The sequence below is a fragment of the Suncus etruscus genome, chromosome 4 (genome assembly GCF_024139225.1).
Source record: "Suncus etruscus isolate mSunEtr1 chromosome 4, mSunEtr1.pri.cur, whole genome shotgun sequence".
Classification (NCBI taxonomy): Eukaryota; Metazoa; Chordata; class Mammalia; order Eulipotyphla; family Soricidae; genus Suncus; species Suncus etruscus.
This window is the reverse complement of record NC_064851.1, coordinates 137738441-137763205: the sequence shown is the minus strand read 5'-3', so window position 1 is coordinate 137763205 and position 24765 is coordinate 137738441. Positions and strand designations below refer to the sequence as shown.

The window sequence follows — 24765 nt, the reverse complement described above, 5'->3', positions numbered from 1 at the left end:
TTCCATGATAACAGATAGTGACAGAATCTTCCCCACAAGTACTTATTCTTCTATAGGCTTAAAGTTAGGGGAGCAGTTTCCAACTGCTGCTCTGCAGACTGATGCCAGACAGCACGTGTGAAAAGGTGAAAAGCCAAGAAGAGGAGAAAATGTGGAATACTGGGTCATCATGACGGATTCCTCTGCTACTAGAGAAAAGTCCAAATTTCTCATCAAGGCTTCAGAGCTGCCTCCCTGAGGCCTGCGAGTCCATCAGTCAATTCTAAAAGAAGATCTAGAATGCTTTGGTACCTGACTAGTTTTCAAGACAATGGAAGCAATATAAATACTTTTTACATAGTCTGGAAGGGTGTTGAGTGGAAAAGAAACAGAAAAAGAACTATCAGTCAGTGTAAGCACAAAATGTGACAACCTGTTAATAGTGGTAGGGAGTACATTTTCTGTACTGCTTAACGCTGCAGTATTTGATGTGTGTGCACGAAGTTATGGATAAGATCAGATACATATTTAAAAAAATTAAAAAATAGAGAATAAATGGGAAGAAGGGAATTCCACTGAAGATTCTACAGTCTCTGCAGAACCAAGGGATCTCCTGGCACACAGCCCTCACACAGCTATGCATCTGGTGAGATTTTTGGTTTTTTAAATATCCTCAAATTCTAAGACTTAGCAGAATGCTCCCTTGTTTTTCCAACTTTCAACCCCTTTCAAGAATCAACTGATGATTCTTACATTCGCATAGTGATACTTCCAACTAACTTCCATCATCCTTTCTGTATTTACTAGTTTCCAACTCTCAGCAAAAATCATACCTTTTGGGACTATTTATTAACGTTTTAATTCATTCACACATTCGCACTAATTCCATTTATTTTAGAATGTTTTATATTCAGTTTGGTGCTCAAAATTTCCCAAAATTGTATACACACATATCTTCTTAACCACAATTTCTCAACATGTATTTATAGATATTAAAAAATGAGGGGCCAGAGAGATAGCATGGAGGTAAGGTGTTTGCCTTTCATGCAGACGGTCATTGGTTTGAATCCCGGTGTCCCATAAAGTCTCCCAAGCCTACGATTTCTGAGCTTGGAGCCAGGAGTAATCCCTGAGCACTGCCGAGTGTGACCCCCCCCCCAAAAAAAAAAAAACAAAACAAAAAAATGAGGGGATGGCCAGAACAGTAACAGAGTAGGTAGGGCACATGATTTGCACACTGCCTACTCAGGTTCAATCCGTAGCAACCCACATGGTCCTTCGAGCTTGCCTGGACTAATTCTTGAATGGTGAGCCAGGAGAAAACCCTGAGCATGGTCAGGTGTGGACACCCTATGCCAACATTTTATATCAAAAAGATCAAAGACAAAAAGGGGGGAGGGTTTAGAGAGCAGAGCCAGAGAGATAGTGCAGTGGTCAAGGGCTTGCCTTGCACATGGCTGCACAGTGACTCTGGTTCAATACATGGCATCAATACGATCCCTTAAGCACAAACAGGAGTGATCCTTGAGCACGGAGCCAGGAGGGGTCATTACCATCACAAACAATTTAAAAATAAATTAGAAAAAAAATAAAGGGTTGGGAGTGTGGTTCAAAGACTAAGGCACATACATGCCTTGCCAGATGTGAGGCCCTGGATTCCATCCTTAACACAGCACAATGTACCCCACAACAGAGACAGCAAAATAAGGGCAAAACTTAAACACAACTTTTTACCAATAATTCCTACACTATTCAACCACCACTGGGTTAATTCTAGCTTTCCTTGTCCATATTTGTAATTTCTTCCGAGTCCCAGTAAACATCATTTATTTACTCAGCGCAGGAATGCATGCTAAGTAGTTTCAGAATTGTTAAACAACATTGTTCACTATCGAAAACAAACCCAGGGGCACTGGAGAGAGAAGTTCAATGGCCATGTCCTGCATGCTGGGGGCCTGGGATTAGCCTGTGTCACAGGGTCTTCAAAAACTGGGAATGACCCCACTGGGAATGACCCCTGAACACAGCCGAGTATAGCCCCAATTCCAAATGGAAATATCCTCCTTACTTGTGACTCTAGTTCAGTATTTGCTTACATATGTTGGCCATCTTTAGGCTAGAAGCCCGTTTCTGTATTCTAAAATTACTTGAGATAGGGCTGGAGAGTTAGTACAGGGGTAGGACCCTCACCTTGCAAGTGGCTGATCTGGGTTTGATCCCCAGCATTCCACGTGGTCCCAAACCCCCACCCCCAGAGAAAACTGAATGCAAAGCCAGGACTAAACCCTGAACACCACGAAGTTTGGCTTAAAGAAACTTAAAAATTTGGGGGTCATTTCTCCCCATCCACCCAACCTTCAGAGTGTTGGATTTTTATCTAAAATAGTAAGGAGTGGTGGAGGAAACTGATCTGTCCCTGTGACAAAAGGGACTAGTAACGTCACTCTTATTTTCTTAAGGAAGAAACAACATGATTTCTAAGATGTCAGACACTTCAATAATTCGATATTATTGAATTATAGTGCACATTTTTTAAATACCACCAAGTGTATGCTCTTCCCTTACTCCCAAGAATTCAGTTTTCTCTTCCCCATGACTGCTGCTATATATATGACTGTTTCTAGAAATTGGCCTTGTTGCTTCAACTTTGCTTACCTGTTCTTACACACTCTGCACTCAAAAGATTCCCAGTCATAATATAGTCCAACAGGGATAGGGACAGATGGCTGATGCTAAGAACTTGCATTTAAAAATGTTCAAGTCACTTCTAGCTAAGTGACCGAACATCAAAATCTACTTGTGACCTTTAAGAGTCTATATATTTACATTGTTTATGTGAAAGTGTAATCATATTTTTTGGTATTCAGCGACACCTGATAGTGCCCAAACTGCATTAGAGATACTTCAAGCACTGTGACCATATGGTGATGGGGCCAAATCCTTTGCCTCTCACATGCAAAATATGGTCAGATCACTGAGGGATCTCTCCAGACCACAGTGCTTTTATTTCAAAAGAGCATATCATATCATATATACCCTGGTATATCTAGTATATCCTATTAGATACATTTAATAACAGCTTTATAAAATATATTTACCATAAAATTCGATTTTGTGAATAATCCAGTACTTTTCAGTATAGACAGTGAGTGGTACATCTGTTATCATCATACATTTTATGAGAATTTTCATCACTCTCAAAACTCAGTTTTATCTGCAACCAGTCTTCATCTTCTCTTTATGTACCTCCAATCAATCTACTTTTAGTCTTTGTGGATTTGTCTATTTACTCACCCAGAATTATGCTTTCAAGGTTTATCCGTGGAAAAGCTGTAACAGCATTTAAATCATTTTTGTTGCTGAATAGTATTTCATTGTACAGATACCAAACTTAAAAAATCTCTCACCACTGGATGAACACTGTATTGTTTCTATGTTTATTGTTGCTATGAACACTTGGTATAAAAGATTCCATAATAAGAACCTTGTGAGCATGAGCAATAGTACAGCACATAGGGTGTTTGTCTTGCACATGGCCAACCTGGGGTCAATCTCTAGCATCCCACAGTATCCCAAGCCTGACAGAAGTGGTTCCTGAGCACAAAGCCAGGAATAACCCCTGAACACTGCCAGGTATGCCCCCCTACCCAAAAAGAGCCTTGCTATCCATGAAGTGTTTTTGTCACACAAAAAGAAAATGACTTCAGATTAAACATTTCAGGGGTAGGAGAGATACCATGGAGGTAAAGCATTTGCCTAGCATGCAGGATGGTGGTTCGAATTCGCTGCTGGGTGTGACCCAAAAACAAAACAAACAATCCCCCCCCCCCCAGCAAACCTCAGATAAAACATTTCAACATATGAAAGGAGAATTCAGAGGGAAGAATGAGTCTTTACATTTTAGAAACATAAAGTAAAAGCTAAAAATAAAGTGTTTTCTGATAATTACTGATGTCATATTCATTATAAACCAGGAGGCAGATACATTTTTTGGGAGATAGTTTTAGGTCTCAAGGGATCAAAACATATCATTCTCTAAAAGTGTCGACAGCTTCCACTTCCATCCGCAGCATAACACTGAATCAGATTAGAAACAGACCCCAGGCAAGGTAAAAGGAAAGTTTCCACAAAGGCCTGAAAACAATTGTTATATTCAGCTAGAAACTTAAAAGTGAGTCAATGACAAGACAGACACACACCAAACAGATCTAGTGGGTTTGTTTTAATGGAGAGGCTTGGGGCTCCTTCAAAACGAGAAGAAATTTAAAGGAAAGGAAAAGCTTGCATGTTATATATGCAGTACATATGCATTTATATAAAATGTTTAGAGGGAAGGAAGTGAGAAAAAAACAGTATCGTAAATTCAAAGATCACTCTGAAAACTGAATAGAAACAGTTTATCATTATAAACATGCCATTATCTAAGGCCACTCTCCAAAACAAATGAAACAACAGAATTTGCCTAAACATTTTATTTTTGTGTTGGTGGTAGTGTCCTATGTTTGGTGACATGGTAAAATGGCTCAAAGGTGGCTCAAGGTTCAGGGACTAGTGGACTTCCTACATGGAACATATGTAACTCCAGCATCCTGGTCTCTCTCTATCTCTCTCTCCAGTGTTCATTGTTTTGTTTATTTTTCAGTAAAGAAAATTAGGGGCTGGCCTGATAGTACATTGGGTAGGGTTTTGCTTTGCACAGTAGACCAAAGTTTAGTCCATGGCATCCCATATAGTCAGTCCCCCGAGTTCCTAGGAGTAGTATCTGAGTACAGAGCCAGGAGTAAGCCCTGAGCACCAGAACTCCCCCCCCCCCAACACACACATACAAAACCAAACAAATACCAAAATGTCAGTTAAAAATTTTATTTTCTTTGTGATCACACCCAGCAGTGCTCAGGGATTATACTCTTGGTGACCTTAGAAAATCACATGGGATGACAGACACCAAACCTGGGTTGGTCACATGCAAGGCAAACACCTCCTCCAGTCAAAGCAAATTTCTTTTTAGTGAAAGAAATTTTATAGAGATGTGAGAGAAAAGATAAGTGGGTGTTCAAAAGCGAACACCTCTCTAGAGGGGAAATAGCAGTCCCAATCATTTTGGAAATAAAATTGAATAAAATTAATCCAAGAAAAGGATTAAATAAACGTCTCTGGGGTCAAGTAGAAGCGAGTGAGACCTCACAAAATCCTTTAGTACTGATTTTTCAGGATCTCCTAGCCTTAAGTCATTTTCACTAAAGGGTAGTGTATTCTTTTGTCATTAGCCCCACCAGCCCTATCCATGGAGGTAAGGCATTTGCTTTTCATGCAGAAGGGTCATTGGTTCGAATCCCGGCATCCCATCTGGTCCCCTGAGCCTGCCAGGAGCGATTTCTGAGCGTGGAGCCAGGAGTAACCCCTGAGCGTGCCTGGTGTGACCCAAAAAACAAACAAACAAACAAACAAATAAGAAACAACAAAAAAAGAAGGTTGAAAATGTGGGAATGTCAGGACCGAAGTCATTCAGCCTATATTAGTCAAGGGTTACTAAGGAACTGCAGTAAGAGAATCTATATTGTGGGTGTACCTCACTCTTTGCCAAGCTATCTTTCACCCATCTCCTGTGTGCCCCCTCCCCCCAACCTAGCCTATCTCTTCTTTCTCCTGCCACCCAAACTCATGTGGAACCATGGACAAAAGTAAATTTTTCTGAAAATCCTTGCAGGGAAGACTAACCCTCCTGAGGGCTGACCTCTTGGAGACAATAATAAATGCTCTAGAATAAGGGATGAAAAAACATTAAGAGAGAGGCTGGGATAAGGCATTGCCACTTGCAAGTGGCTAATGCAGTTCTGATCCCTGGGTCCACATCCAGCCCTCTGAGGAACACTACTTGAGCACAGAGCCAGGAGTATTCCAAAGTAAGTGGCCAAAACCCAATACCAAAATAATAAAAATCATCTTTAGGATAGATAGCACAGCGGTATGGTGTTTGCCTTGCACACAGCCAACTCGGGAACGAACCCGGGTTCAATTCCTGGCATCCCAGGAGCAATTTCTGAGCGCAGAGAAAGAGATAACCCATGAGCGCCGCCTTATGTGACCCAAAAACCAAAAAAAATAAATAAATCTTCTCTAGGAGCAGGAGTACACTTCAGATGAATGTGAAACTGGAGTTTTTATGGCTAGTTACTTTGGGTATTGTGGCAAATGTTGCCTGACATACTGGTTCCAAAAACCAAAATACAAATTATCCTTTAGTAATAAAGGACATGAACACACATTCCACTGTTCAAGTCTGGATTTGGGTTGTGTGTGCACGCACATGCACATGTTTCTTCCCATTTTGGGGGCCACAAATGGCACTACTCGGTGATTACTCCTAGATTTGTGCTCAGAATTACTCCTGGCAGTGCTTGGGGAACCATATGGGATGCCAAGATTGAACCAGGGTTGGCTGCATGTAAGGCAGGCATCTTACCTATTATACCTATTATATCTGGCCTAACTGTTCAGCATTAACCCACTATCTTTATAGCATAAAGAGTAAAAAAAATAAATAAATAAAAGAATGTCTTATTCAAAATACCAATTATCTCCAATATAAATTAAAACACTGAAAAACAAGCAAACAAGAAAGCCATCTAAATTAGTGAATCCTAAAACTCAAATATCATCTTCTTCTGGTTCCTGTGGTAAGGAACACACAAATGTGCCTATATGACAGTTCTCTGAAACTCTTGATTTTACAAAGACTACTTTGTTTACAGGTAACAAAGGAAGTGGTTGTTCCATTTCTGTTTAGGCTGAAATGAAGGTAGACAAAGAATCTAATGAAGAACGAACCAGTTGGGTGCAAACCGTATGTCATACTTTTCATACTAAATATGGGCATGTATCCTTGCAGAAACACCATGTCTGTTAATACAACAGGCTGAGCTGTTGGCTCACAGCCCATGGAGAAACTTATCAGACCAATCAAGCCCTGTTCTCTTTCTTAATCCAACCTCCTCAAAGTACTTGCCCGGGATCTCTGAGAATAACCATGTTTATGGCTCATTGTCCTTGACTAAGGAGAATAATTTGAGAAATATGTGTTTGTCCCTTTTCCCTGGCAATAGATATTGTACCTTAAAAAAGAGAATGACCAATTAAAAAAAAAAAAGAGAGAGAATGACATCCTTCTAGAAAGCTCTCTGGGTATATGTGGGCTCTAGTTGAAGCTAGCAATGCATCCAGGTACAAGTCTTTGCCCCCACTCACCCAGAAAATAACAGGTTTCTTTTTCCTGACTTTTAATATCAGTGCTAAAATTTTTCATTTTATTCCTCAACCCATTGGTTTATAAAATGATATTCTTTTGAAAGCTTTAGTGAAGAAAGGGGGATCTCACTAGTAGGGGGTTAATAAGGTTTTAAACCTGTATTTCTCGCCTGAGAATATTTGTAACAAGCTTGAGTTTCTGAACAATAGACTAAGTTTGGGTCAGATGGAGAAATCCATTATCATGCCTTACTAGCCATTCTAGATCTGGAATAAAAGGATTTTAACCAGTTTCCTAGTGATTAGCTAGTTCCTCAAATAAAATTTATTCTTGGCTTCACTTTTGTTTGGTAAATAAACTCAAATTCACCTGGGCTCACAGATAAGCCAGAAAAAAAAATTACCAAGGCAGTCTTTCCGAGAAGACCGAGGAGGACTAGAAAAACAACTAGGACAGGGCCCGGAGAGATAGCACAGCGGTGTTTGCCTTGCAAGCAGCCGATCCAGGACCAAAGGTGGTTGGTTCGAATCCCGGTGTCCCATATGGTCCCCCGTGCCTGCCAGGAGCTATTTCTGAGCAGACAGCCAGGAGTAATCCCTGAGCACTGCCGGGTGTGACCCAAAAACCAAAAAAAAAAAAAAACAAAAAAAAAAAAAAAAACAAGGACAGAGATCTGCCCAAACTTGCTTAATCTAGCACCCCTTTTTCAAGAGATGGGGGGGTGACCTTACCAGGAAATCAACCTTCTTTAATCAAATACTATGCTCTCACCCCCCACCACACATTACTCCTGGCATTATTACCTGGCATTATTTTCCACTTTAGGAAATAAAGTAGAAGATGGTGCTGGTAGCAGAGCTTCTTCCATGTACTGAGATGGCTGCAAGGAAGCTAGTTTTCTAGAAGCATCACCAGCTAATGGGTTTATATTGTGAGAATCACAACAGAGGAGGTAACAAACCGAGGAAGCACTACCAAGTTGGCTGGTTAGAATTTCTTCCTGAAAAAGCTTAAACTGTGGCCGTTGGGAGAAGTTTTAACTACCATTCAAATCTAACCTCCACATAGGGTTGACTGTGAAGGAAAGCTTTTTTTTTTTTCCTTGAGTTTTCAGTCAGTGATTAGAATAGTCTGAAATGCACATGCTCCTCCTAAGCATGGATGAGGGAACAGGGATTTGGAATGTAAGGGTCTTTCCAGAAAAAAAAGGAAACTTTCCACTTAAAAGGTGAGTTACATAATGAACTCTGAGACTGCTTTTGGTGAAAGCTGCAGGAGAACAGAGACACTTGCTGTCCAATTTTTTTTCTGTAAAGATTCAAATATCTTTACTTCTGTTTGATTCTGGTCCCCTGCAAACTGATGTGGGTCCTGCCACCCTTGTCCATGTCTTTTGATTCACACATCTCAACTGACTGCAGGGAATGAACTGGCAGCTGCAGAGACTAGATTGACTTGAAGTACTTTGCAGGTTTCTGGGTCTCTGTTTGTCTTGACCCTCCACTCCAACTAAATGAGTTCCTTTTCCAGTTAAGTCTCACTTTTGTTCACCAGCCATCCCCTGTGTACATAACCATGCCCCTAAAGAATCTGCTTTGTATAGGATGGCTATAAAACTATGACAAGGCCTTTGAAGAAGCTATAAAGTCTATCTTTAACATGTCAACAGAATCCGAGTCAAACAGAGTTTATTTTCCAAAAGGCTGAGAGGGTGAGATTGTCTGAACTTTTGCCACTGTGTTCTCAAACTGTCCTGAAAAGGATGACGGAAAGACCTGGGTGCTGGGCAATTTTCTGGGGAGGAAGGGGGCGGGGAGGGAGATGTCTCCAATTCAGACTTGGCCAGTTATCCATTAAAGCTATGTTTTACAGTGACGCTTTGAAACAGGTAATATAACATGGAAAGAAACAACCCAGAGTACAGATGATCATCATTCATCCAGGAAGCCGACGTTCACAATTTTACTTCTAGGGCTATGAAAGCACACAGGGGTCAACTGTTCTGACAGGAACAAAGGTATCCTGGAATTCTTTACATACGAATACTCAATGTGGCTGGTTAGTGCCAGCAATCCCTCCCTTTCATTGCACTCCTCTCAGTCTCCACAGATGGCACAATGAATGTGTCCATAAGGCACCCTCTTTGAAGAAAAAAAGGGTATAACTGCATTACTGCCTATACATCTGCTACACACTGAGGGATAAGCTCAAACAGTACTCAGAACGGAACTACATGCCTGGTGTTCACTTAGTTTTATTTGGGAATTCTGAAAAGACATTTGGGTGAAGTGGGCAAACTGATAAGAGAATATGGTTGAGAAGGATAAACTTGTGATTTTTTTTCCTCCTCTTTTTCTCTTTGTGTTCAACATGCTAACTGCAATAGGGAGAGGAAGGTGGGGGACCAAACTCTAGGTGTTACATGAGTCAGACATGTGTCCTCCCATTGAGCGATGTGCCCTAGAACCTAGAATATAACTATACAACCCCAAGCTATCTGTTTTATATAGGCATGTCATTTGGATGTCTGTCATGCCAATGTACCCCCAGAGAAACCTCACAATTTCGATGGCTCCACTCACTTATTTGGACAATTAATGAGTATCTCAACCAAGTGCTTACCTATGCTTCTAAAAGCCTGAGGGTGGTCACAGAAATATTTCAAATAACCTCATTAATCTTTTCTGTTTCCGGTTTTTTTTTCCTGGGCCACACCCAAAGGTGCTCAGAGTTTCCTCCTGGCTCTGCACTCAGAAATCGCTCTTGGCAGGCTCAGGGGACCATACAGGACGTTTGCCTTGCAGGCAATCAATTCAGGAAAGACAGATCAGTGGCTTTCATTATTATAAAATCAAAATAATCTAAAAAACAGATGTCAATATTATACCTGATTTCAATAGATATGTACAAATTCATAATCAGCTCTTACTACAGATATTCAAAGCCCCTCTCTTTGATTTGTGCCCATAGACTTGTAAAAATACAAAACCCAGGACTGAACAAGAAAGGGGCAAGTCTCTTTTTACTCTGCAATGACATATCCAATATATCTTTTTTTTTTTTTTGGTGGTTTTTGGGTCACACCCAGCAGTGCTCAGGGGTTTACTCCTGGCTCCATGCTCAGAAATCGCTCCTGGCAGGCACGGAGGACCATATGGGATGCGGGGATTCAAACCGATGACCTTCTGCATGAAAGACAAACGCCTTACCTCCATGCTATCTCTCCGGCCCCCATATCCAATATATCTTAAGTAGAAAACTGGGTAAGGATACTGTTATCCTTTAAAGGAGACTGAGAATACAGAATTACACATTAAACTTCAAGGGATCGAAATGAAAAAAACTAACCTGATTATGCATCTAAAAGAACCTAGACACATGTCAGGCAAAATGAAATCATGTTTTTGTGTGTGTGAAAATACTTTTATGAGATTTGGGGTATGTTAAGTGGGTGATCCTTGGCAATATGATGGCTCTCTGACAAACTAAGTATTTTTGTATCTATACAGCAGAGAACATGAAGACTATAGTCTTTCTGTGAGGGAAAGACTAAGAAAATGTATTTAGTATTTATTACACTTAACTTCACCTGAAGTGCTGGCTAGGTCATCTGAGGACCCAACTTCACTTTTTATATATGCTTCTGTATCTGCAAGGTTTCCCTCAAACCTTTATTAGTAGCTGGAGTACAGGAAAAAGTGTTAATACAAACTCTACAGCTGAAAAAAGACAGGTGCCTGAGTTTTCCAGATCCATTTTAAGCCTACTTTCGTTTTTAAGCAATCAACAAACTTTCTACCTTAGGATTCAGACAGGCTGACGTACATACACATAAGCAAAATTCAGATCATCTTAAGAAAGTTAAATACAAGAAGGACAAGAACAATAATGTAATAGGTGGGCACTTGCCTTGCACAGGTTCAATTCCTGGTACCTTATTTGGTCTCTGACCATCACCAGGAGTAATTCCTGAGTGCAGAGCTGGAATAACCCCTGAACATCACTAGGTGTGGCCTCAAAATATAATCCCCACTGACCCCCAAAAGAGGAAGACAAAAACAGATATATTCTAGTGTTTGAGGGAGCAGAAGGGGAGTCTGGGCCATACTCTTGAAGCTCAGGATGGAGCTCTCCAGAGACCATATACAGTAGCCGAGATTTAACTAAGGCCACCCTCATGCAATGCAAGTGATTTAAACCATGCATTAACTCTGACCCCTAGTTAAGTGATTTTTTTTAAAAGCCGCAGAAGATAATGCCCATTCTTTAGAAGGAAATGGCTGTGATTAAATATGCACTCAAAATATCCTTAAAAATAACCACTACTAAGAATAAAATGAGAGGCACCTCTACTATTCAGTCCCAGGTATATTCAGTCCTACCAGTATAGCAAAGTGGGATCCCTGGATGGGAGGACTCTTCTCTGATGAATGAACAAAAATACAGAGACCAGGAAGTGGGGAGCAATGGTGATTTAGACCTGCTTTTTAAAAGGCTCAAGCACAGACTATCAAGTGCCTGAAGAATTCACTCCAAGCAAGAATTGGAGGTTCAAGCACAAAAAGAATGTAAACAACAAGCTCTAATCTTCGGAAGTTCACTGCAAAGTACTTCCTGTGATACAGCCAAAATAAAGTAAGTTGAAAGAGAGAGCACCTCCAACAATCAGAGCTTGCCTTCTCTCTCTTTTTTCTTTTTGATAATAAAATTAATTTATTTTTATATATATTAACACTCTGACAGTTATAACATTTTCCATTATGGGACAACTTGACAAGTGTATGTAATAGATTTTACATAACTTACTTGAAAATCCATTGGGAGATAATGATCATACTAGTACTTTAAGGATACAAAAGCAAAATTATTTATATTTGATTTTTTTAATTTTTATTTTGACCAAAGTGGATTACACATCTTTCACAGTAATTTTTTAGATACATAGTGATATTGAATCAGGGGCACTCCCACCACCAATGTTGTCCTCCCTCCACCCCTGTTCCCAGCATGCATCCCACATCCCCCTCCTTTACCACCCGGGTTGCTAGTATAAATGGTCCCTTCTGTGTCTAGCATGTCTGATCATTTTTTTATTTCCACTCAATGTTCGTATGACTGTCTGGTCTTGGTACCCTCCATGATTTCCCCCTCAATTTGTGAGGCGAAATAAGATGGTTCAAATTATGTGGTTTTGTTTGAAGAAAAGAAAAAAATAAAATAAAATGGGACAAAAATCAAACAAGCAAAAAATGGGAGGAGTCCTTCTAGAGGCGCTTGCCTTCTCTTTAAAGCATCACTTCAAGGCCACTAGATGGAGATCCCAGAAGACTGAAAATGCATCTACCAAAAATATCGAGGCCCCTGTAAAAATGCTACATTAATCAGTTTCTAAGAAATAAGTGAATGTCGGATCTTAGGTCGGTAATAAGACTCAACTAGAACCTGCACACATCCTGACAGAACAGGTGAGGTGATAGCTGTTTGATACTGTAACACCAAATCTTGAAGTTTCGAAAGAATCCAGAACACTGTGATTCTGTTTCTCTGAAAAGCTCCAAGAAGTAGTTCTGATATATCAATTTACCAATTAACTAGCATATAAATCAATATTTGAACTACTGTGAACTCAGTGGGATTTGGGCATCCAGATAGTTTTAAATCAGTCTGTAGGAAAGAAAGTTTCAGGAATAAAAACAGGGCTAGGAAGGTTGGCTCAAAGAGCTGGTAGGTGTGGTGTGTATGTGGCCCATGGTTGGCCTGGAATCTAAAGTTAGCCAAAACGTATTTAATGTGGTCAGAGCCCCCCCACAAAAGAAAACAAGGCCTTTTTGATGGTTAACACCCTCAATTATCAGAATTTTTTCAGCATTTACTACTCCCTGTTTCACTGATGCTTTTAAAGATACTGATCTGTGTGGGAGTGATAGTAGAGTGGGTGGGGCACTTGCCTTGCATGTGGCCAATCTAGGTTCAATTCTTAGCACCCCAATAGTCCTCTGAACACTGCCAGGAGTGATGCCTCACCTTAGCCTCAATTTAAAGACATCTATTCACAGATGAAGATACAGTAACACAAATTTATGCATAAATCCATTAGCCGCCCTAATGCAACAAATAGATCATCATCATTAAAATTCATTTTGGTGAATAGTTTGTAAATCAGGAAGTCTTAATAAAAATTTTCTTAAGTTTGTTTTTAAAGTTAGATTTTTAAATATCTAGAATTTGGTGAACATCCTTAGGAATAAACCAAGAAGACAGTGAAATGTTGCCCCCCACCAAATTAAAAAAAAAAAAAATCAATGCTGTCCAACTAATAGTGACCGAAGAAATTCCTAAGTCTAAAGGCTTTCCCTCTATTAGTTTTGTCATTCATTTATTCAGCATTCTACATTGCATAAACAAGCCACATTTCTCTTTCATACACTTGTTTGCTTTTTTTCACTGGAATGTATCAAGACCTGTAACCTTCAATGGTCTTTTGTGCCTTCTGTTCAATGTTTTTTTTTTTTTACTTGCACATTAGACTGGTCTTCTAAATGAATGCCAATTTTGAGTGAAAAAATAATATCCTATAAGAGTGTGTGAATGAATCCCTATTTTTATTCTTGCTTTTGAAGTGCAGCAATGCTTTTATACTTTGCTTGTTTTTGCTCCTTTACTATAAACTTTCTGCTGAGAACATGATGTGAATTCCTTTCTATCTAAACTTATTTTCATTTCCCAGAATGTTTCCATATTTACTCTTTTAGTTTCGTGTATTTATCCATCCACTTACTTTGCATGGTGTTTTTACTTTGTAAACAAAAGACAAATGAATTCAAATAAATCCATACATTTACAGTAGAAATTTTCTGCCCAACTTCATTTCCTATAGAATTTATTCTCATTTTTAAATTCTAGAACAAATCTTTAAATTAACTAGCCCCACACAGGCTAGCAAACAGAAACATAACTTTTTACGTAATGTCCATGTTATTCAAGTACCACTTGTTTTCAAAATGTTCTCAAAAGTTCAAACTACTTACTTTTTTTGTTTGTTTTTGTCCAAAACTGGTGGTGCTCAGGGTTACTCCTGTCTCTGCACACAGGCGTCATTCCTGGCATTGCTCAAAAGATTATAGAGGATGCCAGGGATAGAACCTGTGCTGGCCACATGAAAAGGAAATGGCCTTCCCACTGTGCTTATCACTCCAGCTCCTTTACTTCATTTTTAGAAGTGAAATTTTAGTCTTGAAAAGTATATTCTATGTTTTTTTTTTTTTTAGTTTTTCGGGCCATACCCGTTTGATGCTCAGGGGGTTATTCCTGGTTAAGCACTCAGACATTGCCCCTGGCTTGGGGGGACCATATGGGACGCCAGGGGGATTGAACCACAGTCCTTCCTTGGCTAGCACTTGCAAGGCAGACACCTTACCTCTAGCGCCACCTCGCCGGCCCCGGGTTTTATTTTTCTATAAATTAGCTTTAAGACAACTTAATTACTGTAATAATAGTCTAATAGCATTTACTAGAATGGTTTTACTTTTTATTCCTATTACAATATTCACAATGTAACATTGTACATTTTCTCATATTTTAGAAGCATGCATATAGTCTTTTTTCTCTACATACACATATAAAAATATCCCTGATTATTTGGGTCTGTCATTTATGCCTTTAATGCTTCCATTTATTAAATATCTTTAAGAAGTGAGAAATGTTTGCAATCTTCTATAAAGAATAGTGCTTGACACTATGCATACTTCCAAGAAAACAGCACAATAAATGACAAATACCTTGTCAAGGTACAGTATAGGAAATTAAAGTCCCACCCTCAATCCACTGAGCTTAAAAACAATTAAGACGGGGCCAGAGAGATGGAATGGAGGTAAGGCGTTTGCCTTTCATGCAGAAGGTTAGTGGTTCGAATCCCGGCATCCCATATGGTCCTCCAAGCCTGCCAGGAGCGATTTCTGAGCGTAGAGCCATGAGTAACTCAAGCACTGCCAGGTGTGACCCAACAACCCCCCCCCCCCCAAAAAAAAGACAAGACAGGAGAATTTCACTTTTGGAAAGGCAACAAAGCTAAATCCAGAAAACATTAGGCCAGAGTGGAGTACTAGAGCCATCAATTATTATCTGATATAACTGACAATGAGTGACCCAAGGGGCCAAGATACAAAGTAATCAAAAACAATGATGCTGTCCTGAAGATTTTTGTTCTAAAATAATTGTGCTTTCTAACAAAAGAAGCCTGAAAGTAGAATTTTTGTGGGTTTGATTTGGGGGGAGAGGGGGTGGTTTTGGCCATATCCAGTGGTGCTCAGGGGTTACTCCTGGCTCTACAATCAGAATTCGATCCTGGCAGGCTTGGGAGACCATATGGGAAGCCAGGAATTGAACCCAGATCCATCCTGGGTCAGCCACATAAAAGGCAAAGACCTTATCAATGTGTTATCTCTTCAGCCCTCAGAGTACATTCTTTGCACTCATTGTCCACAAGTGCTAACTGCATCTCTCACTTACATTTACTATACAGGAAAACAGATGCTAAGCATTTTTGAAATACCTAAGAACCACGGAGAAAGGCAAGGTCAAAATGAGATAGGGGAATTTAGATAAGCTTGAAGGAGCAGATCCTCAAAATAGGAGCAATGGCCAAATCAGAGACACTTTCAGTCTATCAGTTAGGCTAAGTAGAGATTTCTCCAAACTTGTCAAAGACTCCACAGACCTCTCTTCATGAGGGTACCTGAGGTTCTTCCCCATAGTGAAATTCCTGGTCTTTCTTCAATCTTTGAATTTCTTTTACTAGAGTTAGGTATTTATTCAGTTTCGCATAAAAATGTTTAATAAGGGGCCGGTGAGGTGGCGCTAAGGTAAGGTGTCAGCCTTGCAAACGCTAGCCAAGGAAGAACTGCCTCCTGGCGTCCCATATGGTCCCCCAAACCAGGGGCGATTTCTGAGCGCTTAGCCAGGAGTAACCCCTGAACATCAAACGGATGTGGCCCAAAAAACAAAACAAGACAAAAAAATAATTTAATAAGCTACATTTCTTCAGGCAAAGAATTCAAGAATTGAGAAAGGCCCTCATGCATTCTATCTTCACTAATGTGTTCAGAGCAACTTTTCAATGGCACTTTGAACCATGCTGTGGCAATTTTTTAGGAACCCCCAAAAACGTGGTCTCAGAGATGACTCAGTGGCAGAGTATGTGGAGCTCTGTATCTGAGCCCAGGAACACTAATTTCTGAGCTGCAGTGCCCAAGAAAACCCCAAAACCAAGTTTTTAAGCTAAGCTAAAGTGTGTCGTGTCCAGGGAGTATCAATCAAACCAGGCTTTGCAACCCCTGGTTTTTGCAACAACAAAAGGGGAAAAGGTCAGGGCAGGGGATAAAGTGCAAGATCTTACAGAGAGCAAAGCACGGAAAAATTTACCACAAAAACCAGATAAAGATAAACTCTAGAACTTGCTGGGCATTTGTAAACTATTCATTTATTTATTGTTATTATTTGTGATATTTGGGTTCTGAGTCACTTGGTGGTACAGCTTTTATAAGTTCAAGTTTGTTTGGGGAAAAAAGGGAGCTGAACTGAGCTGTTTGTTAAAACTCTACATGAATGCCACTGTTGGGGAAAAGGACTCCACAACCCTGTGTGCCTCATGGTATCTCTCTTCTGGCACACAAGCACAGCCCCTAAGCAAGTGACATTACACAGCCACTTTAAAGCCCTGCAAGTAGAGAACACACACTTATAAACAGATCTAGCAAATAAACATGAGATCGGAATCATGATCTCATCTGGCACCTCTACATATTTCCCATCCAAAAGACCCAGCTGGGATCACACCAATCGGGCCTCTTCAAGCACACTGAGTAAGAAAAACTTGAGAAAAATTTAAAACTGATAAAAAACATATTGACACAGTGCTGGCTGAGTGAGGGAAGGAGTTGAGATGGGCCATCTGGGAACTTAAATGTTGTTTGGTGAAATAATTCACCAACATACAAGTTGTACAAATAATGAGATCAAAAGTCCTAACTTACACAACCTGTCAGGAAAACCTGTGACACAGGAAGCTGAAACTGCTATCCAGATTTCTAAAAATCAAGAGCCAAAATATCCTGAGGTGGCCCAGGCCTATTTTGATGGCCTTGGTTTCCTTCTGTATTCAAGAGATCGTCCAAGCCTAGTTTAGCTTGATGGCCTTGGCGGCTTTCTGTCAGATAGCAGCACTTCATGGTTGTCTTTTTTTTTTTTTTTTGGTTTTTGGGTCATACCCGGCAGCACTCACGGGTTATTCCTGGCTCTATGCTCAGAAATTGCTCCTGGCAGGCTCATGGTTACACACACAAAAAAAGGTGTTTATGGCACAGTGCCATATGCAGAATTTTTAAAAACTTTTTGCTTAGTGGTTTTCCTAAATTTCACAGTTGAACGATGAACATATATATGACACTTAAAATGCTTATTGGAAGGGTTCAAACACTTTAACCAAAGTGAGGTTATGCAGAGGCTGGAATCACTGATACAAATAACTACTGCCTGGAAAATATGGAGAAAGAAAAGGCCTGATTTTAGGTTTCCTGATTCTATCAGTTGTTTTTTCAATTGCCAGGTTTCTTTTCAACATTCTTTTTTATAGAAAAATAAAATTCAGGGGGCTGGGGGATTTCAAAAAAAATTTTTTTAACCACTCACACGGTCAATAATTTCTTTACCACTGACACTTTTTTGATGGGGGGTGTTGGAGCCACACCTGGCAATGCTCAAGGGTTATTCCTGGCTCTGTGCTCAAGAGTCATTCCTAGTGTTGCTTGGGTGACAGGATGAGAAGTCAGAGGCATATGGAGATCGAACCCAGGTTGGCCATGTGCAAGGCAAACATCCACCCTTCTGTGCTATTGCTCCATCTCCCCACCTCACAAACACACTTTAACAATTAAGAAACCATTTGGTGGATCAGAGTGATAGTACAAAGAGGGTAAAGGGTGCTTGTATTGCATGTGGCCAACCTGGGTTCCATCCCCAGCATCTCATATGGTCTCCCAGTCCACCGTGAGAGATCCATGAGCACAGAGCCAAGACTAAGTCCTAAACACTGCCAAATGTTGACCTCAACTCCACACTTTCCCTCACACATCATATGGTAATGCCTATCTTCATTTTCCCATTTATTACACAGCTACTTTGTATCAGAAATGTGGATGGCAGTCATTCTCTTCAAAATCAAATTATATTTCATCTTTTCCAAAGTTTAATTATACTTGTAGAATTTTGTCTCCATGTCTTATATCCTGTATATAAAGAAAACAAAACTTACATCTCATTAATCTTGGGGGAGGGGTCTTTCTATCTTATGAGTCTTTGAAGAATGGAATTTATCCCTCCCTTTATTTAGTAACACGTAAACTATGGGAGCAAAATTATATGTATTAGAACTTGTCACCATATGAAAGAAATAGTTAATAAATCCCTTTTAAATTAAGTCACATAAGATTCTAAAATCTGGGGCAGGCGAGATAGCATGGAGGTAAGGCGTTTGCCTTCCATGTAGAAGGACGGTGGTTCAAATCCCGATATCCCATATGGTCCTCCGAGCCTGCCAGGAGCGACTTCTGAGCATAGAGCCAAGAGTAACCCCTGAGCGCTGCCAGGTGTGACCCCCCACAAAACAAAACAAAACAAAACAAAACAAAACAAAAGTAATATGACATAAATTACACTGCACTGTGTAATTTCAATGAATGAGGCATATAAATTAAATCAGTAAATGTTTGATGTTTATTTTATTTAAAAAAAAACATTACTTTTTGTTGTTTTAGGGTTTTTTTTGGGGGACCACATCTAGCAGTGCTCATGAATCACTCCTGGAAGGCCTAAGCAGACAGTATCAGGAGCGAGGGATCAAACTTGGTAGGCTACCTGCAAGGCAAATTCCCTATCTATTGTATTAACTCTATATACCTATTTTATATACCTATAAATCTAGATTCACATGACTGAGTGTTGTTTCTGAGTGAAGTAAATTACTATTTTATCCCAAGCAATATTTATTTGTGAAGACAATTTATATAGATATAGTTTAATTATATTAGACTTCTCTAATTCTGACATAATTTGGGTTTTTATTTTTTTGCTTGTTTTTGGTTTTTGGGTCACAAACACCCAGCAGTGCTCAGGGGTTACTCCTGGCTCTATGCTCAGAAATCTCTCCTGGCAGGCTCAGGGACCTTATGGGATGCTAGGATTAGAACCACCGTCCTTCTGCATGCAAGACAAATGCCCTACTTCCGTGCCATCTCTCCAGCCCCTAATTCTGACATAATTTGTAATAGAACAACACCCTTCTCCCTAATGAAAAACAACTATTTGAAGTTAGATGAGAAAGAGTATCACACAAATGCTATGTACGTAGCAGTTCACAAACATTTTAAAGTACTTTAAGGGCATCATCTCCAAAGCATCGTTAAGGAACCACACTAAATCAGGGCCAAGAGCAGCTTACTAATTTGCATTGCTAACTGTAAATAACACTTACTGGAGTTTCAGGGACTGGAGTTACAGTGGATAGGGTATTTGTATTTTTTGCATGTGTTAGTGTCGGGTTCAATCCCCAACAGCCCATAAGGTCAAGAGCCCCACCAGGTGTGCCTTCCACCAAAAGAAAAAAAAGGGGGGGGGGGAGTTCAGCAAGACAATAATTGCAGTTTTGGAGTCATCACAGTCAAAAATCAGCTTTACCCAGCTCTACTAAAGATTTTACTTTTAGATACACCCCGTATTTCTCTTAAATTTCCACAGATCAAAGTTTCATTAGATCAAGCCAAACTCAGTATCATTGTGTGCTTTGTCTTACATGCCAAAATTATAATTATAGATCTTAAAAAAATAATTGGGTAGTTAGGATTATCAACTCCCCCTTCCATTAGGCATGGAAAATGGAAATATGCTAGCACAAAAATTACAAATGTGTGTGAAGGGTGACGAATAGGTTATATATTTTGCTGTCAGGTTAAAAAATAAATGGTGTTTCTTATCATGTGGATTAATGGGACCACAGATAACCTGAGGAAAGTTTGAGTTTGTGTTATTTTCAGCTTAATTTGAGAATCTTGCTATAAAAACAAAATATATTGTATTTACTTTAGATTTGAGTAACCACATAATTAAAAAATCTGTAACCGCTAAACTGATTCTGGGCATGTTTTCTCATCAAATTATCAAAATGACTAAAGTATAATCCAAAAATGAAAGAAAATAAATGGAATTTACAAATCAGTAACTTTGAGTAAGGACTATAGATATGGGCCAGAGAGATAGCATGGAGGTAAAGCGTTTGTCTTTCATGCAGAAGGTCTGTGGTTCAAATCCCGGCATCCCATATGGTCCGTCCCCCCCCCAAAAAAAAAAGACTATTGATATACTAATACTAACAAGTGAACCAGAGAGCAACCACATTAAAGTAACAAGAAAAATGAAGAACTGGTTCATGACACTAAACTAAAACACAAAGGGTCTTAGAGGATTAAGGTTTTAGTTTCTCAACAGTGGAATAAAAAACATTACAACATGAAATTTTCCCCCAAAGGAATGTAAGGAAAAGCTTTTAAGCAAAGTCTAGACAAATAACTTGTGAAGCAAGTTTTGTTGTGGTTATGAGCAGTCATAGTCTTTAACTCAACAATTAAAAAATAACTGAAAAGAGCATCATACAATGGGTCTGAGAGATGTGTCAACTTCATAAAGTGATCTGTTTTTTTTTCTACAGAAGCAATCCTGCTCCACGCTGTGGCCATTGTTTCCGACACAAATTGTCTTTGCCACTGGAAAAGTACAATTAACATTTCACAGACCAAAAAAACATTGTAAAAAGTGTCTAGGACTAACATGACTATTATTTTTAAGGTTTACTTATAATTTTGGCATTTAAATCAAAGCACACAATGATACTGAGTTTGGCTTGGTTTAAGGAAGACGCTTCCCTCTAGCTGTAGCTCTCAGCTGACACCTCTTAAACCAAGCCACTCTTTCTCCCTTGGTCTCAGAAATTACCAACTGATAACATAACACTAGCATAATCTCAAAGATATAGAGAGGCCTCAGGTCTAAAATGTATATATATAACATTGGAAAAGATAAATCAGGAGCTCAACAAATGCTCTATACTCACAAGAGGGCTCAGTTCTATACTCCACAGGGTAACAGTAAGAATTACTGCTATGGTAATAGAACAGAACTGTTCTTAAACAGAGTTGAGCTTGGTTGAGAGTTCTAAATCATAAATTCATACAGTATTGCACATTAGTGGTGAAGGAAGAAGATGGTGCTAAAGGAAGGCTTGCTGCCAATGAAAAAAATAAGAGTTGACCACAAGAAAAACCTAAAATAAGACATCAAAATGTGAACACAGGAAGATCTTGGAACAGATGACAAAGAGATAACATCTCCATCATGACTCAATCCTCTATAATGACAATGCTCTGGCACCAAAAAGAACTAAACAATATGTTTGTTATACTAGTCAGACAATAAGACACTTCAAATCAATCTCACTGTGTTTTGTTTGCTTAGAAAACAAAACAAAAAAAACCACCACCAACCAACCCCATAAGAGATGGCTACCTATGTGGAGACAGCAGTCTTCTTCAGTCAGCAGATCAGTAAAATCTTTACACAAGAGCAGAGACAAAGTACACAACAGAAACAATACCTATTCCACAAAGCAGCTAGAGTATTGTGGGTAAGACCGCTTGCCTTGCATGTATAGCCAATCCAGATCCAATCTCCATCATCCCATATGGCCCTTCAAATCTACCAGGAGTAATCCCTGGACACAGAGCCAGGATAATCTCTGCCTGAGCACTACAGGCTCAAAACAAAAAGAAAAAACTTTGCTGCTCTATCTCTTTTATAGGAATAAAGAAAAGAGCATGGTAAAATTTCATCTTATTTTACCATTTTTGTACTCACAAAGAAGGTTAAAATTAATAAAATAATATCTAGATAGAAACAAATGGTCTTAAGGTTGAATATTACACTGAGTAAATTCTGGTTGGGCCCATATAATAAAAACATCATAAAATAGTTTTTACATCTAAGTGGTCAATAAGACAATGTGCTTTTACAATTTTTCCATATAAAACATTCCTAGTACACACTGATGCAGAATAAGTGACTGGTTTACATTTCGACTGATAAGGGAGGCAAGAGTGAGGCAAGTTATTATGATTAGGTCATTTACCAAATCAGCATAAATTCTGAGCTCTTAGCAGATTTGGATCCCTGGTATGTTCCTGTAGTTTTCCATGGGAAACCAGTAACAAACTTGCAAACCATCTCTTTGGAGAGCAGTATTCTCTCTCCCTCCCGGCCCAGACTAAAACTCTTCCAAGACTGTATCAGAGAACCAGGAAGACAACTCAGAAAGTTGACAGAAGTACATAAATAAAGCCCTGCGTTCAAGACCCCCAGTCCTGCTCATTATGATGACATTGCATGGCACCCTGAGTATAAGGAGCAGCGCCACCCACCACTCCAGCTGTATCACAATGACAAGGAATAGACTACACAGTAACCGGGGAACCTGTAGGCTCCACAGAAACACAGCCCAACAGAAATAATCACAATGGCCTGTAAAATGACAACAAAGTTCTCATCCTACCTTCTCTCACACTTCGTTCCAGGAGGATGTTTGGTTCTTCACCATACCAGAGGGGAAAATTTACTAAGATAATGTTATTTTACTTTTGCTAAAAGCCTGGGCTGGAATAATCAACTTTTAAACTTTATATCTCAAGATGATGGAAGGAAGGAAAGGAGTGAGGGATAACACAAGGTTAAGATACCATATATGGTTCCAGTGCTGACAGGGGGCTGGGCCATATGGGATGCTGAATCCAAGTTGGTGGCATGCAAGGCAAATGCCCTACACAGTTTGTGTATTATCATTCTAGCCCCTTACATGTGAATTTTTCTTTTTTTTCTTTCCTGGATCGGCTGTTTGCAAGGCAAACACCGCTGTGCTATCTCTCCGGGCCCTACATGTGAATTTTTCATTAATCAAAATAAAGTTGGACCAGAGAGATAGTAAGGGAGTTAAAAAGTGCTTGCCTTGCTCACAGTAACCCTAGTTCAATTTCTGCATAGCCACTGGGATACCATCAAGGAATGTGATGAAGGTGAATTTGGATAAGTTACAGCATCAGGTACTTGGAACACTAGACTACTGAGAAAGAGACAAGCAAAGATTCTTCATAGGTTTTTATTTTTTGGTAACAATTCTGGGGGAAATGTAAATGTGTCTGGAGATCTAAACTAATGAGTCCCTCCCCTTCCATTTGATTTCTTGTCTGAATGAAGCAGTTCTTTCTACTCATTCCACCAATTCACCAGGAAACCCCCCAAAACCACATCTTTAGTACTTACATTCAAAGCATTCTTTGCAGCTTCTGCTTCTGAGCGACTGTCAAAACTGACAAAACCTACAGGCTGAGGAAAGAAAAGGAAATATGAAGGGAAAAAAACAAGCAGAGCATGTGTATGTTTCTGGTGCAAAGGTGACGTCAAATTGAAGAGCCAAGATAAAGAACTGATCCCAGAAAACAGGAGATAAGAAAGTTAGTCCAGTCCAGAAGTATATATGACTCAGTGGTCTGGTCAAATTTTTAACATGAATCAAAGGATTTGTGAGGATGGCTTTTCATGGGAACAGCTGGGGTGCAAGATACTTATTTAAATTAAACAACAATAACAACAAAAACCTAGAAGGTGTTGGGTGGTGGTCAGCAAAGCACACAGGAATTAAAAAAAAACAAAAACAAAAAAAACTTGGGCCCAGAGGCTCTACTTTCTTAAGTCAGATTCATAGTACTTCAGTTTCTTCATCTTTTTAAATTGAAAGAAAACCAAACCATATTTTGGTACACTTAAGTGCAAGGAATACAGTGACACAGTGATCATAAATCTGTCCTCCTTTCCCAAAATTATAAAACATGTCCACTTCAAATCCCAGGGGATGTCTTTTAAAGTCCTGGGCAAGGAAGAGTGCCTCATAGGCTATCTTTTCATACATGAGACCCCCTAGAAAGCAATCCTTGAACACCACAGGTGTCACTCACTCTCCAAGCCCTCTCAAAGGTTCTGTTTAGTTAGCCTTACATCATTCATGCAAAGAAGAATTATCGTCTTTTTTAACTCAATTTTTCAGTCCAGAAGAACTAGTTCATTACCAAGCCAGTCTAGTCCATTACTGAGAAGGCAAGGGATTAAAAAGGCTTGTAGGTGGGGCCGGAGAGATAGCATGGAGGTAAGGCACTTGCCTTTCATGCAGGAGGTCATCGGTTCGAATCCCCGTGTCCCATATGGTCCCCCGTGCCTGCCAGGAGCAATTTCTGAGCCTGGAACCAGGAATAATCCCTGATCGGTGCCGGGTGTGACCCAAAAACCACAAAAAAAAAAAAAGGCTTGTAGGGACAAGGAGAAATTTATAGGGACTATTGGAATCATTAGTTATTGCCCCTATTCTAAACCTGAGACTGCTCATAGTTTTGAGG

General features: G+C 39.6%; 2 protein-coding genes across 4 annotated transcripts in view; one reads left to right on the top strand and one right to left on the bottom strand.

The window, feature by feature from the left end:
- Positions 1-24765, bottom strand: part of RBPMS (RNA binding protein, mRNA processing factor) — a 191057-nt gene that overhangs the window by 65275 nt on the left and 101017 nt on the right. For all 3 annotated transcript variants that reach the window (XR_007494884.1, XR_007494885.1, XM_049772409.1), the window contains exon 4: positions 23639-23701. Coding sequence is in view for 1 of the 3 variants with exons in the window: in XM_049772409.1 (XP_049628366.1) it covers positions 23639-23701 (63 nt within the window). In the remaining 2 variants the exon portion in view is untranslated. The remainder of the gene's footprint in view (positions 1-23638; positions 23702-24765) is intronic.
- The window catches only part of GTF2E2 (general transcription factor IIE subunit 2), a 188033-nt gene that overhangs the window by 130730 nt on the left and 32538 nt on the right, over positions 1-24765 (top strand). The gene's annotated exons all lie outside the window — the stretch shown is intronic.